General features: G+C 45.1%; 1 protein-coding gene and 2 pseudogenes across 2 annotated transcripts; 2 read left to right on the top strand and 1 right to left on the bottom strand.

Moving 5' to 3' along the window:
- Positions 1-1,479: 1,479 nt before the first annotated feature.
- LOC128576836 (inter-alpha-trypsin inhibitor heavy chain H6-like) overlaps positions 1,480-11,595 on the bottom strand; it is an 86,560-nt pseudogene continuing 76,444 nt past the window's right edge.
- On the top strand, positions 5,139-6,429 carry LOC128577915 (cyclic AMP-dependent transcription factor ATF-4-like; annotated as a pseudogene). Its single transcript, XR_008377650.1, has one exon. The product of XR_008377650.1 is annotated as a cyclic AMP-dependent transcription factor ATF-4-like (transcript).
- LOC128577141 (3-keto-steroid reductase/17-beta-hydroxysteroid dehydrogenase 7-like) lies at positions 8,696-9,386 on the top strand. Its single transcript, XM_053579200.1, has one exon. The coding sequence runs from the start codon at positions 8,696-8,698 to the stop codon at positions 9,302-9,304; it is 609 nt and encodes a 202-aa protein (XP_053435175.1). The 3' UTR covers positions 9,305-9,386.

The raw sequence follows: 11,595 nt of genomic DNA, 5'->3' as shown, positions 1-11,595 counted from the left end.
TCCCTGAGTAGAAGTGCGAGAGGACGCCCATTGGAGGAGCAGAGCAGAGACCAGTGGAGCTAGAGTTCAGAGAGTGGGAGAAGTTGAGGTCAGAGAGATGAGGGTAGGGGACTGATCATGCAGGGCCTTGTGGCTTTGGATTTCATTCTAAGTGTTATAGGAAACCCTTAATGAGGATTAAGTAGAGAAAGGGCATGAAGAGATTTGTGTCTTTAACAAATCTCTTTAGCTGCTAGGAGAGAATGGCCTGTAGCAGGACAGGAGAGGAAACAGGAAGAACATAGAGGAGGTTAGAGCAGTTTTGGAGTGAGAGGCAATGGTGTTCTGTCCCAGGATAGTGACAGTTGGGGTGGGGAGAAATGGATGGCTTTGGGAAATATATTAGAGGTAACGTTGCCAGGAACCAAAGATGGATGGGATATTGGAGGTGGTGAGGGAGAGAGGCATGTGGAGGATGTCATGCCCAAATTTGCATCCCTGTGACTTAATTACACCCTCAACTGGTTCTAATCCCCTCTTAGGCCACCCAGAAAATGTCACTCCTTCTCTTAGGAAGACACTTCTCTTAGGAGTGGCAAATCACCTTCACCCCAGGACCAGAGCATACGGATTCAAATCTGTAACTAGCTATGTGACACTTAACATGTTACTTCACCTTCGCTATGTGTGAGATGTGGGTATTAATAGTTTCTTGTAAGGATTAAATGAAAGACAGCAAGTACAATATGTAGAGCAGTACCTGCACACAGAAAGGCTCACAAACTTTAACTGTTATTATTTTATAGTCTTTGTAAAATTTAAAGATAATCTTGGCTCAGCGCCCGTGGCACAGTGCTTACGGCGCCAGCCACATGCACCAAGGCTGGGGGGCCCGGGCCAGGCCAGCTAAACAACAATGACAACTGCAATAACAACAAAAAAATAGCTGGGCATTGTGGCAGGTGCCTGTAGTCCCAGCTACTTGGGAAGTTGAGGCAAGAGAATCTCTTAAGCCCAAGGGTTTGAGGATGCTGTGAGCTGTGATGCCGCAGGACTCTACCGAGGGTGACATAGTGAGATTCTGTCTCTAAATAAATAAAAGATAATCTCCATCATCTTCCCCAATTTTTCTACCTCTCTCATTAAGCCGGGCTGTTCACAGAGCACAGAAAAAAATCAAGCAGACCTGGCTTTCCTACTAATGCTCCAATTTATACTCCTGCACCCATCCCCTGCTTGGGAAGCATCATCAATTCTCTTGTCCAACAAAATTAATGTCAAAGCTACAGGTTGGCCAATTTATTTCTGCTTAGTCTTCCCGGTCTTAACATCCCTCATTTCCCAAAGCCTCTAATTCTGTGCCTATGTACTGAGGCATAGAGAAATAAAGTAACTGGCCCAAAGTCTCAAAGCAAGCAAACAAGCAGCTGTCCTATCACTAGAGTCTGCATGAGACTTTTAGACTCCCAGCTCCTGGTGCTGTCCATCCATACCTCCCCCTCATGGCTTGATTTCTTGCCTGGGGGATTTGCCATGTTCATCAGAAGTGAAGATGGTATAGAAAGCTGGTGGGTTCAAGGACTCCACTAACTTGTACTCCACCATTGACTCAGACAGCAGCTAAAGATCCTTAGGGAGAAGGAGCAGACTGACGGCCTCAGAAAAGGTGCTAGAAGGCAGTAAGATTGGAAGGTTTGGAGGGCTGCCTTCTAGCATAGGCCTGGAGATATTGGGTAGGCCCATTCTTGTGACTCCTGGCCCAGATGAATCCAGGACTTGCCTAGTGTCCTGAGGCCTCAGCAGCGGATCGTGCTGATGCCAGAGTCTTCCAGTGGGCAAGGTGGGAATAAATGGGGTAGGAAGGGGTTCTCCAAGGATGGAGGTGGTCACAGTACTGCTGAGACCTGTGCGACTTGAGACAGTATTAAGGAATGTGCTTAGGCTCTAAGGAGATGGGAGCCTGGGTCTAGCAGTTTTAGGGGGAAGTAGAGTTTGGGGTGTACAAGCTTGGAGAGTAATAAGCTTGTGGAAGTTTCATACGGTGGGGCACTAGGTTTAAGAGGTGATGGGATTTGGGGTCTTGGGTAAAAGGAACCCAAGGCTGGGGTGCTACAGATGATCTGCAGTTTGGGGAGCAGGAACCCTAGCTATAGTGCATCGTGGGAGCTTGGGGAGCTGAAGTGTGGAGCCGCAAGGTATGGGCTGGGGTAAGCTTTTGGGAGACTGTGCAGTGCCTACCCCAGGGTGGGGGTGTGATGGAGCACTGGGTTTGAAATAGAGTGGAGTAACATGTTTCATATTGTCAGCTTTGGGCTGGGCTTGGGTGCCAGGATGGCATCTTGGAATTCATGGGTAATACGATGCCAGGATTCGGGGATGATAGAGTTCTGGGATTGAGAGGCAATAGAACACCGGAATTTGAGGGTGTAAGGACAGAAGATTTTGTCCTGAGAGTGGGCTGGACCAAGGTGCTAGAATCCAGTTGGGCTGCTGGTCTGGGTTTTGGGAAGTTGGTAGGGTACTAGGGCTCTGGCCCATTGACTACAACTCCTTGGAAGTGGGCATCTTCTCGGTAGAGGCAGTACTAGTGGAGGATTAATAGAAATTTGGGTTTTTGGACCTTGATTTTGGGGAGACTTTGGGTACCAAGGCTCATTGAGGTGTGCCTGCTCCTAGACATGTCTGCTGCTGGGTGAGGGCATGATGGTCCATGACGGCACAGCTGTCTGCACCCTGGCCTTCTGACTGTCCTCCTTGGGCTACAGCATGACCAGTGAAATGTGAGGTGTGACAAAGTTGTATTCAAGGGACAGGTTGAGGAGTTTGGCAGCCAACAGGTGATGAGTGGTGGTGTCACGGGCTTGGAAGCATGTCTCCAGAAGCTTTCCAACAGTGACATAGGCCCAGAGGCGGAATATGAAATGGGCCACATTGGGAGCTGGCTCCTCTGGGCAACCAAAGGCCTTCTGGCTGTGTTTGGTGGCCACTTTACTGTGGTGGGCCGCAAGAAGCTGGCCGTTGGGGCCACGGGCTGCCAGACAGATATCTAGCTCCTGCTCACCTGGCTCCACCAGGCCTGCAACCACCAGCTCTGAGCTAGCAAAGTAGTTGGGGGGAAAGACCCAAGAGGAGGCTCCAACCAAGCCACCCAGGTAGGCCAGACACACATATGCCAGCAGAGGCCTGGAAATCTCCTTGTAGTGGCCCTCCAGATGTAGGGCTGCATCAGGGTCCTCCTATATGAACTGGACTACTCTCTGGTTCTCCACAGACAGGTGACACAGCAGTGGGAAGCAAGCATCATCCCCAAAGGCCAAACTGAAAAGGGATACCCTGTGGCCTAGAGCCTGATGGATGTTGGAGAGGATAATGCTAGGGGTTGTCACTCCAGTCGTGGGTTCCCCATCTGTCAGGAAGATGATAAGAGAGATCCTCCCCACATTGGGGCCCCTCCCAGGCTCCTGGTTGCTATGGTTCAGCACTGAAGAAGCTTCCCACAGAGCTGCATTGATGTCGGTCCCTAATTGGGGAGCAGATTGTGAGACCATCTTCTCTGGTCACTTCTACCTCTATTGCAGATACACTGGGCACCTCATTGGCCTCCCAGGCTCAGCCATATCTCTTCATCTTTGCTCAGGCTGTGTCTGCTGCTTCTGCCCAACTCCCCCACCCCCACCCAAGCTCCCTGAGATCTGACAGTGGAGCCCACATGTCCTTGGCTTTTATCATTCCCTGTCTCAGCCTGTTTTTCGCCTATTCCCTGGGGGTGGGGTGGGGTGGAGCTGCCTCATTCCCTAGTCAAATTGGCAGCTACTCACAGATAGAACCCACACACTCTTGCTGCAAGGGAAGAAAGGGTTGAGTCGATGGGAGGTGGTGGGTGGGGGAGACTTCTGTCTGAGAGAGGATGGGTCAAAAGCCAGAATTGGCACAGCATCTTAGTCAAATGCTTGGAAATAAATATGTAGATTACTCATTTTTGAAAATTCTTAGGAAATTCTTCTGAAGTTTTACTTTAAAGAGGAAGAAACTCAGTTCCAAAGAGAAATGTGTACTAAGATACATAGGGAATCGGCTCTGCCTGTTCCACAAGGAAAGGGAACTCTGGATGGAGGGACTTCTTTGTATAAAATGTAGTAGTGATATTTCAGGTTCTGTGAGAGGTAAGGAGGATGGGGGAATGAAGAGATGGTTTCAGGAATTTCCCACATCACCACACCATGCCCATTTGGGTACATAGGTCTAATACTTGTAACCGTCAGCTTCCATGTGACCCAAGTAATCCATGGCACTGTGGGTATTCTGGTTAGTAGCCTGGATTAAGCCTCGATATTTCTAGATATTAACCATGTCAGAAAAGAAGATGATGTTGAAGTAGTCATTGGCCCACAGGTCACTGAGGATCACATTCATGGCCTTTTTAGTCTATGGGATATAGATAAAATGAAGGGGATGGTACAGGGTTTGTCCATGAGACTGAAAGACTCTTCCTATACAAGGCACTAAGGTCTAAGTGTTGTATGGTTTTAAGACCTTCTGACTGTAGCATTCTGTGACTCTAGCATTCTCAGGTGAAACTACTCTATGGGATTTATAGTTCAAGGCCTAGAACAGCACTATACAACATGGTAGCTACTAGCCACATGTAGCTATTTAAATTTAAGTGTAAATTAGATAAAATTGAAGAAAATTTTAAAAGTTCACTTCTTCACTTGCAGTAGCCACATTGCAAGTGTTCAAGAACCACATATGGTCAGTGCTGCTGTATTACATAGCCCAGAATTTTCGAGCATTTCTGTCATGAAGAAAGTTCTGGCTGGGCACCTGTAGCTCAGCGGTTAGGGCACCAGCCACATACACTGGGGCTGGCAGGTTCGAACCCGGTCCGGGCCTGCTAAACAACAATAACAACAACAACAACAAATAGCTGGGTGCTGTGGCGGGCGCCTGTAGTCCCAGCTACTTGGGAGGCTGAGGCAAGAGAATTGCTTGAGCCCAAGAGTTTGAGGTTGCTGTGAGCTGTGACGCCACTACACCTCTACCCAGGATGACAGCTTGAGACTCTGTCTCAAAACAAACAAACAACAACAACAAAAAAAACCCAGCATTTCTGCTGCACCCACCTGTAGATGCAGTTTCTCCACAGTTCATCCTTCCCTCCTCCCCTTCTGCAGGGTCCACAGCCACCATGGCGTATTAGAGGCAGTAGTGCCTGCAGCAGCGTTGGCCTTTGCAGAGGCGGCAGCAGCACCAGGCTCTGCAGCAGCAACCCACAGCAGCTTAAGCCATGGAGCTTCTCACAGCATCCAGCAGCAGCATTGCTGTAACTGACAAAGACGCCTTTGAATTAAGCACATTCCTGGATTTCAGCAAAGCCCCACAACATGACCAAGATGAGCTTCCTGAGCAGCGAGGTGTTGGTGGGGGACTTGATATCCCCCTTCGACCGGTCTGGTTTGGGGGCTGAAGAAAGACTAAATATCTTACATGATTACCTGGATGTGGCCAAGCCCTTCAAACCTCATGGGTTATCCAGTGACAAGGCTAAGGTGGGCTCCTCTGAATGGCTGGCTGTGGATGCGTTGGTCAGTGCTTCAACTTCATGACAAGGAGGATGCCTTCTCTGGGACAGATTGGATGTTGGAGAAAATGGATCCAAAGGAGTTTGACTTTGATGCCCTATTGGGTATAGATGACCTGGAAACCATGCCAGATGAGCTTTTGGCCACATTGGATGACACGTGTGATCTCTTTACTCCCCTAGCCCAGGAGACTAATAAGAAGCCCCCCCACCCCCCAGCAGTGAACCCAATCGTCCATCTCCCAGAAATTTTAACAAAAACCGATCGGGTTGTCCCCTTCACTTTCCTGCCACCTCTTTCCCTATCCCCAGGGGTCCTGTCCTCTACTCCAGATCATTCCTTTAGTTTAGAGCTGGACAGCAAAGTGGATATCTCTGAAGGAGATAGAAAGCCAGACTCTACTGCTTACATTACGATGATTCCTCAGTGTGTAAAGAAGGAAGACAACCCCTCAGATAATGACAGTGGCATCTGTATGATCGCGGAGTCCTATCTGGGCTCTCCCCAGCATAACCCTTCTACCTCCAGGGGCTCTCCAAATAGGAGCCTGCCATCTCCAGGTGTCCTCTGTGGCTCTGTTCGCCCCAAAACTTACGACCCTCCCAGAGAGAAAATAGTAGCAGCAAAAGTAAAGGGTGAGAAGCTGGATACGGAGCTGGAAAAAATGGATCAAAACAAGACTGCGGCCACTAGGTACTGCCAGAAGAAGAGAGCAGAACAGGAAGCCCTTGCTGGTGAACGCAAAGAGCTGGAAATGAAGAATGAGGCTCTGAAAGAGAAGGCAGATTCCCTGGCCAAGGAGATCCAGTACCTGAAAGATTTGATTGAAGAGGTCCGCAAAGCGAGGGAGAAGAAAAGGGTCCTCTAGTTAGGGCAGTCAGGAGTGTTGTGTGCTTGTACATAGGAGTCCCCCTTGCTGAAGCTATGTGTTACAATAAATTATTTTGTAGTGAAAAAAAAAAAAAAAGAAAGTTGTATTGAATCTCTCACAAAAGGTTCAAACTCTATGTTTTCAGAGCCCTAGGGTCTGCGTGCACTATGGTTGCTGGACCCCAAGACCCAGGATTCAGTGATTCCAGAACCCTAAAGTTTCGGAGCTTAATGATTCCAGGTCTTTACGGCTGACTTTTAGTGACTTCTCGTGTTTTGCTTCTGTTCTAATCTGCTCTTCTCCTTCACCCTCTGTTTTCTTCCAGGCTAGTCTTCTCACTGGTCCCTAGATAACCTAGATTCCAGTTCACCTCCATAGCTTTGATCTTGTTGTGCCCATTAGATAGCATACCCTCCAACTTTGTCTTTATTTATTCTTATCTTCACTGTTCTTTCAGTTGCTCCTTCTTTAGAAAGTTCTTCCTTGAGTTGCCTGCCCTGACCCACACATGCCCTCCTCTTTCAGATATTTTCTGTACCAGATATTTGCTGACTATCTTAGGTGAAATACTTTTACCCTCCATCTGGATATTGAGCCCTTTGAGAGCAGGGCTTAGGATACTGGTTGTCTCCCTTCTATACGACAATACTTAGCATAGGTCTATGCACATAGGAGTTTAGGGAATAGAGTATGTAGGATCAAGTGTAAGGTACCATTTATAGGATACTTGCTATGCTCCAGGCACTCTGCTAAACACTTTAGGTGCATCAGCTCATTGAATCCTCATAGCAAACTAACGAAGAAAGTACTACTATTGTCAGCATTTTATAGGTGATGACACTGAGGCTCAGAGAGGTGATGTGACCTGCTGAAGGCCACACAGCTAGTCATTGATAGACCAGGGACTCAAATCCACCTTTGGGAGGTGTTAAATCCAGTAATCCTAAGCACAAATTATACCTGCAATCCTTTAGATAGGTATGGATTTCAGACCACAGGAAGGATAATTGAGACCTACCTTTCACTGCACCTTAAACTGATAGGAAAACTCTTTAATGCTTCTCACTGGGTCACAGTCTTTCCCACCACAGAGAGAGCTCAGGGGATAAGTCATACAGCCTGGAAAAGGGAGCTAAGCACAATATTTTTTTGTTTCCATCAAGAGGGCTGAGACTTAAGAGGATAGCCTTTCCTGAGAACAGCAGTAGGAACGTGAGGACCTAGGGGGCCTAGAGCTCAGAACCTCTTGTCAACCAGGAACAGGTTATGTTTTTAGATGTGTTTTATTTGATCTCCAGTGTGTTGAGAGTTCCCAGCTATCTTTGTTTTATTGATTTCTAATTTAATTCCACTTGGTCTGAGAGCATACGTTGTAAATCTTATATTCTGTTAAAGTTGTTAAAGTATGTTTTATGGTCCAGAATTTGGTCTATCTTGATAAATGTCCCATGTGAACTTGAGAAGAACATGTATTCTGCTGTTGTTGAATAAAGTAGAAATGTCCGTTAGATCCAGTTGATTAATGGTGCTGTTCAGTTCAACTATGTCCTTACGATATTCTGCCTGCTGGATCTGTCAGTTACCGATAGAAGGATGGTGAAGTCTTTAGCTATAATAGTGGATTCATTTACTTTTGCCTTCCAGTTCTATCAGTTTTAAACTTATGTATTTTGGTGCTCTGATTCTAGGTACATACACATTAAGGATTGTTACATCTTCTTGGAGAATTGATGCGTTTATTATTATATTACGTGCCTGTTTATCACTAATAATTTCCTTGCTCTCAAGTCTGCTTTCTCTGAAATTAATATAGCTACCTCAGCTTTCTTTTGAGTTGCGTCAGCATGGTTTATCTTTCCCTCTTTTTCTTTTCTGTGAAGTTACACCCTACTTTTTTATTTCAATAGATTTAGGAGGTACACATGTTTTTTGTTACATGGATAAATTGTCAGGGCTTTTAGTGTACTCACCACTAGGATAGTGATTACATTGTACTCAATAAGTAGATTTTTATTCTTCACCTCTCTCCCATTCCCTCCCTTTCTGATGTTAGCACAGTATGTCTTTCTGTATGTCCCTTTACTTTCGATCTGTGTCTTCATACTTAGGGTGAGTTCCTTGTAAACAATAGACAGTTGGGTCTTTTTTTGTTATCCATCCTGAGAGTCTTTGTCTTTTAATTGGTATATTTATGTTTATAATTGTTACTGATATAGGGGGATTAATATCTGCCATATTTGACTGGCCTTGGGGGTTTGCGAAGATGAGGACGGTGGTTTTGATCACCAGAGTGAGCAGTGGAATTGGCCTGGCCCTCTGCAAGCAGCTGCTGGTGGAAAACGATGAGATTCGTCTGTGTTTGGTGTGCAGGAATGTGAACAAAGCGGAAGGTGTCCGAGCCACTCTGCTGGCCTCTCATCCCACCGCCGAAGTCACCATCGTGCAGGTGGATGTCAGCAACCTGCAGTCAGTATTCCGGGCCTCCAAGGAACTTAAGCAAAGGTTTCAGAGACTGGACTTTGTATATCTAAAGGCTGAGATCATGCCTAATCCACAACTAAATATCAGAGCACTTTTCTCTGGCCTCTTTTCAAGAAAAGTGATTCATATGTTCTCCACAGCTGAAGAACTGCTGACCCAGGATAACAACATCACTGCTGATGGGTTCCAGGAGGCGTTTGAAACTAATGTCTTTGGCCACTTTATCCTGATTTGGGAACTGGAACCGCTCCTGTGTCACAGTGACCATCCATCTTGGCTCATTTGGACATCATCTTGCAATGCAAGGAAATCTAATTTCGGCCTGAGGACTTCCAGCACAGCAAAGGCCAAGAACCCTATAGCTCTTCCAAATATGCCACTGACCTTCTGAATGTGGCTTTCAATAGGAACTTCAACCAGAGGGATCTGTATTCCAGCATGGTATGCCCAGGTACAGTACTAACCAATTTGACATTTGGAATTCTACCTCCTTCTGTATGGACGCTGTTGATACCCATCATATGGCTGCTTCGCTTTTTTTGCAAATGCTTTCACTTTGACACCGTCTCTCAATCTTTTGACCAACTATATGAGCGCCACCACTGGCTTTGGTAGCAATTACATAACAGCCCAGAAGATGGACCTAGAGGAAGACGCTGCTGAAAAATTTTACCAAAACTTACTGGAACTGAAAAAGCAGGTTAGGGTCACCATGAACGCAGTCCCTGGTGCTGAAAAGGTTCGGGACCAGTGACATAAAACATGGCTATCACTGACTACCTTGCAGAATGTGAGATTATGTCCTAGTAGATGCACAGTCAACACAAACTCATTTAATTCTATTCTATGTAAATTACACAAAAGGAGGATTTAAACATGAATTAAGTCCTGATTTCATGTCACTGACAATGTCTCTCTATGGTGGTGCTTTACATATACTTTGAGACATTTTAACTAATTTCCTCAAAATAGGGAACAAATCACAGCTCCCTCCCCATATTCCCAAGTAGTGTGCCCCCTCTCTATTCCCAAGTGGTATACCTCAACAATTGGTTCCTGTCATGAAATAATTCCAGATTTCATTATTTTTGTATGTGAGCTTGGCTACTAGGTTGGAAGATTCAACTGCTAAGAAGTTGGCCCCGGGAGATGCTTGATTTTTTGCCTTTACTCAGTGCATTTATTCTAATTTCCAAGATGGATTCAATATATATAATTCATTTTTTCCCCCACAGATATGTATTGAGCCTTGACTACATGTCAGGCACTGTTGGGTTTTGAGGATGTTGCAGTGAACATATGGATGATGGATCGAGGCATCCCAAAATGCTTCTAATACTCATTCTAGAAGAAGAGAATTAGGAGAATGGGAAAGAAACAATATTTCTATGACAATCAGATTCAGAAAAATGACAAGTCCCAAATGTTACAAACACAATTCAAAACTTATATGTTAGCTTTTAATGAGCATGAACCTTCGAAATCCAGACCCTTCCCTCATTTCCACAGGGTGAGCCCTGTATGGAACAGCCACACACCTGAATATTCACTGACTTTATTTCCTTAAATGGCAACTGAGCCTCAAACCTTTCATATAGAGCCTATGGGTCCTGCCCATGAATAGGACTATTCTTATATCTAGCGTTAGAGTTGTCAAATACTGACCTCTTGTCCTTAAAGGAGTTGGAGTGGGAGAAGGGTAGGGGCTGAGTTCTTCTCCAATCATAAACATTTCTGAATTATCCAGAAATTTAAATTTCAAACAACCAAACAAATTGGTAGTATCAGTGACTTATTCAAAATAACTTTGGGACAACTGGTTAGTAACCAGGTAAAAATAATTTGGAGCCTTACTTCATTGCTGTAATAGGCAGAATTAAAATGTCCCCTGTAATATTTGCCCAGGGTTAATGTCAAGATTGCACTGTGACATGGCACAGCTGATCTTAAGATAGGGAGATTATCCAAGTGTAATCATATGAAACCTTAAAAACAGAAAAGAAGTAGCAGAAATCAAGTCAGATTTGAAGCTGCAGCAGATACTCACCTGTGGACCGTGAAAGAGCAAACTACCTTGGCCACATGCCAGGGGATAGTGGCTGACCTTTAGAAGCTGAGGATGCTACCTCCTGCCAGATGATAAATAGCAAGAAAATGGGGACCTTGGACCTACCGTGGCAAGACCTGGTTTCTACTAAGGGCCCATGCGAACTTGGAGCCAAATTCCACCTAGAGCCTCCATAGCTTTGGAACCCTGAGCCCAGAAACCAGTCGGGCTTTGCTGGGCTTCTGACCTGGGGAACTGAGAGATCATAAATAAAATGCTAAATTTGTTACAATCTGTTACGGAAGCAATACAATTCCTTACACTAAAAGAAACTCCATGTGTATCAATGATGAATAAACATTATTATTTAAAAAATATTTGCCATATTTGTAAATATTTTTATTCATTTTTATTATTCTTTATTCCTATTTTTCTCTTACATTCTTAATTGAGAATTTTACATAGTCCCATTGTCTCTCAACACCTAGCCTATTCAGTACATTTAAAAAAAATTTAGTGGTTGCCCTAGAATTTGCAATATACATTTACAACTAATCCAAGTCCATCTTCAAATAACACTATACAGCTTTATGCATGGTGCAAGTACCTTGTAACAGACTGTTTCCAATTATTTA

The sequence above is a fragment of the Nycticebus coucang genome, chromosome X (genome assembly GCF_027406575.1).
Source record: "Nycticebus coucang isolate mNycCou1 chromosome X, mNycCou1.pri, whole genome shotgun sequence".
Taxonomy (NCBI): domain Eukaryota; kingdom Metazoa; phylum Chordata; class Mammalia; order Primates; family Lorisidae; genus Nycticebus; species Nycticebus coucang.
Note: the sequence above shows the minus strand (reverse complement) of the source record. Positions and strands in the feature narration are given on the sequence as shown.

Coding starts and splice junctions, on each gene's coding strand:
- LOC128577141 (XM_053579200.1), top strand. CDS start 8,696: ATGAGGACGGTGGTTTTGATCACCAGAGTGAGCAGTGGAATTGGCCTG.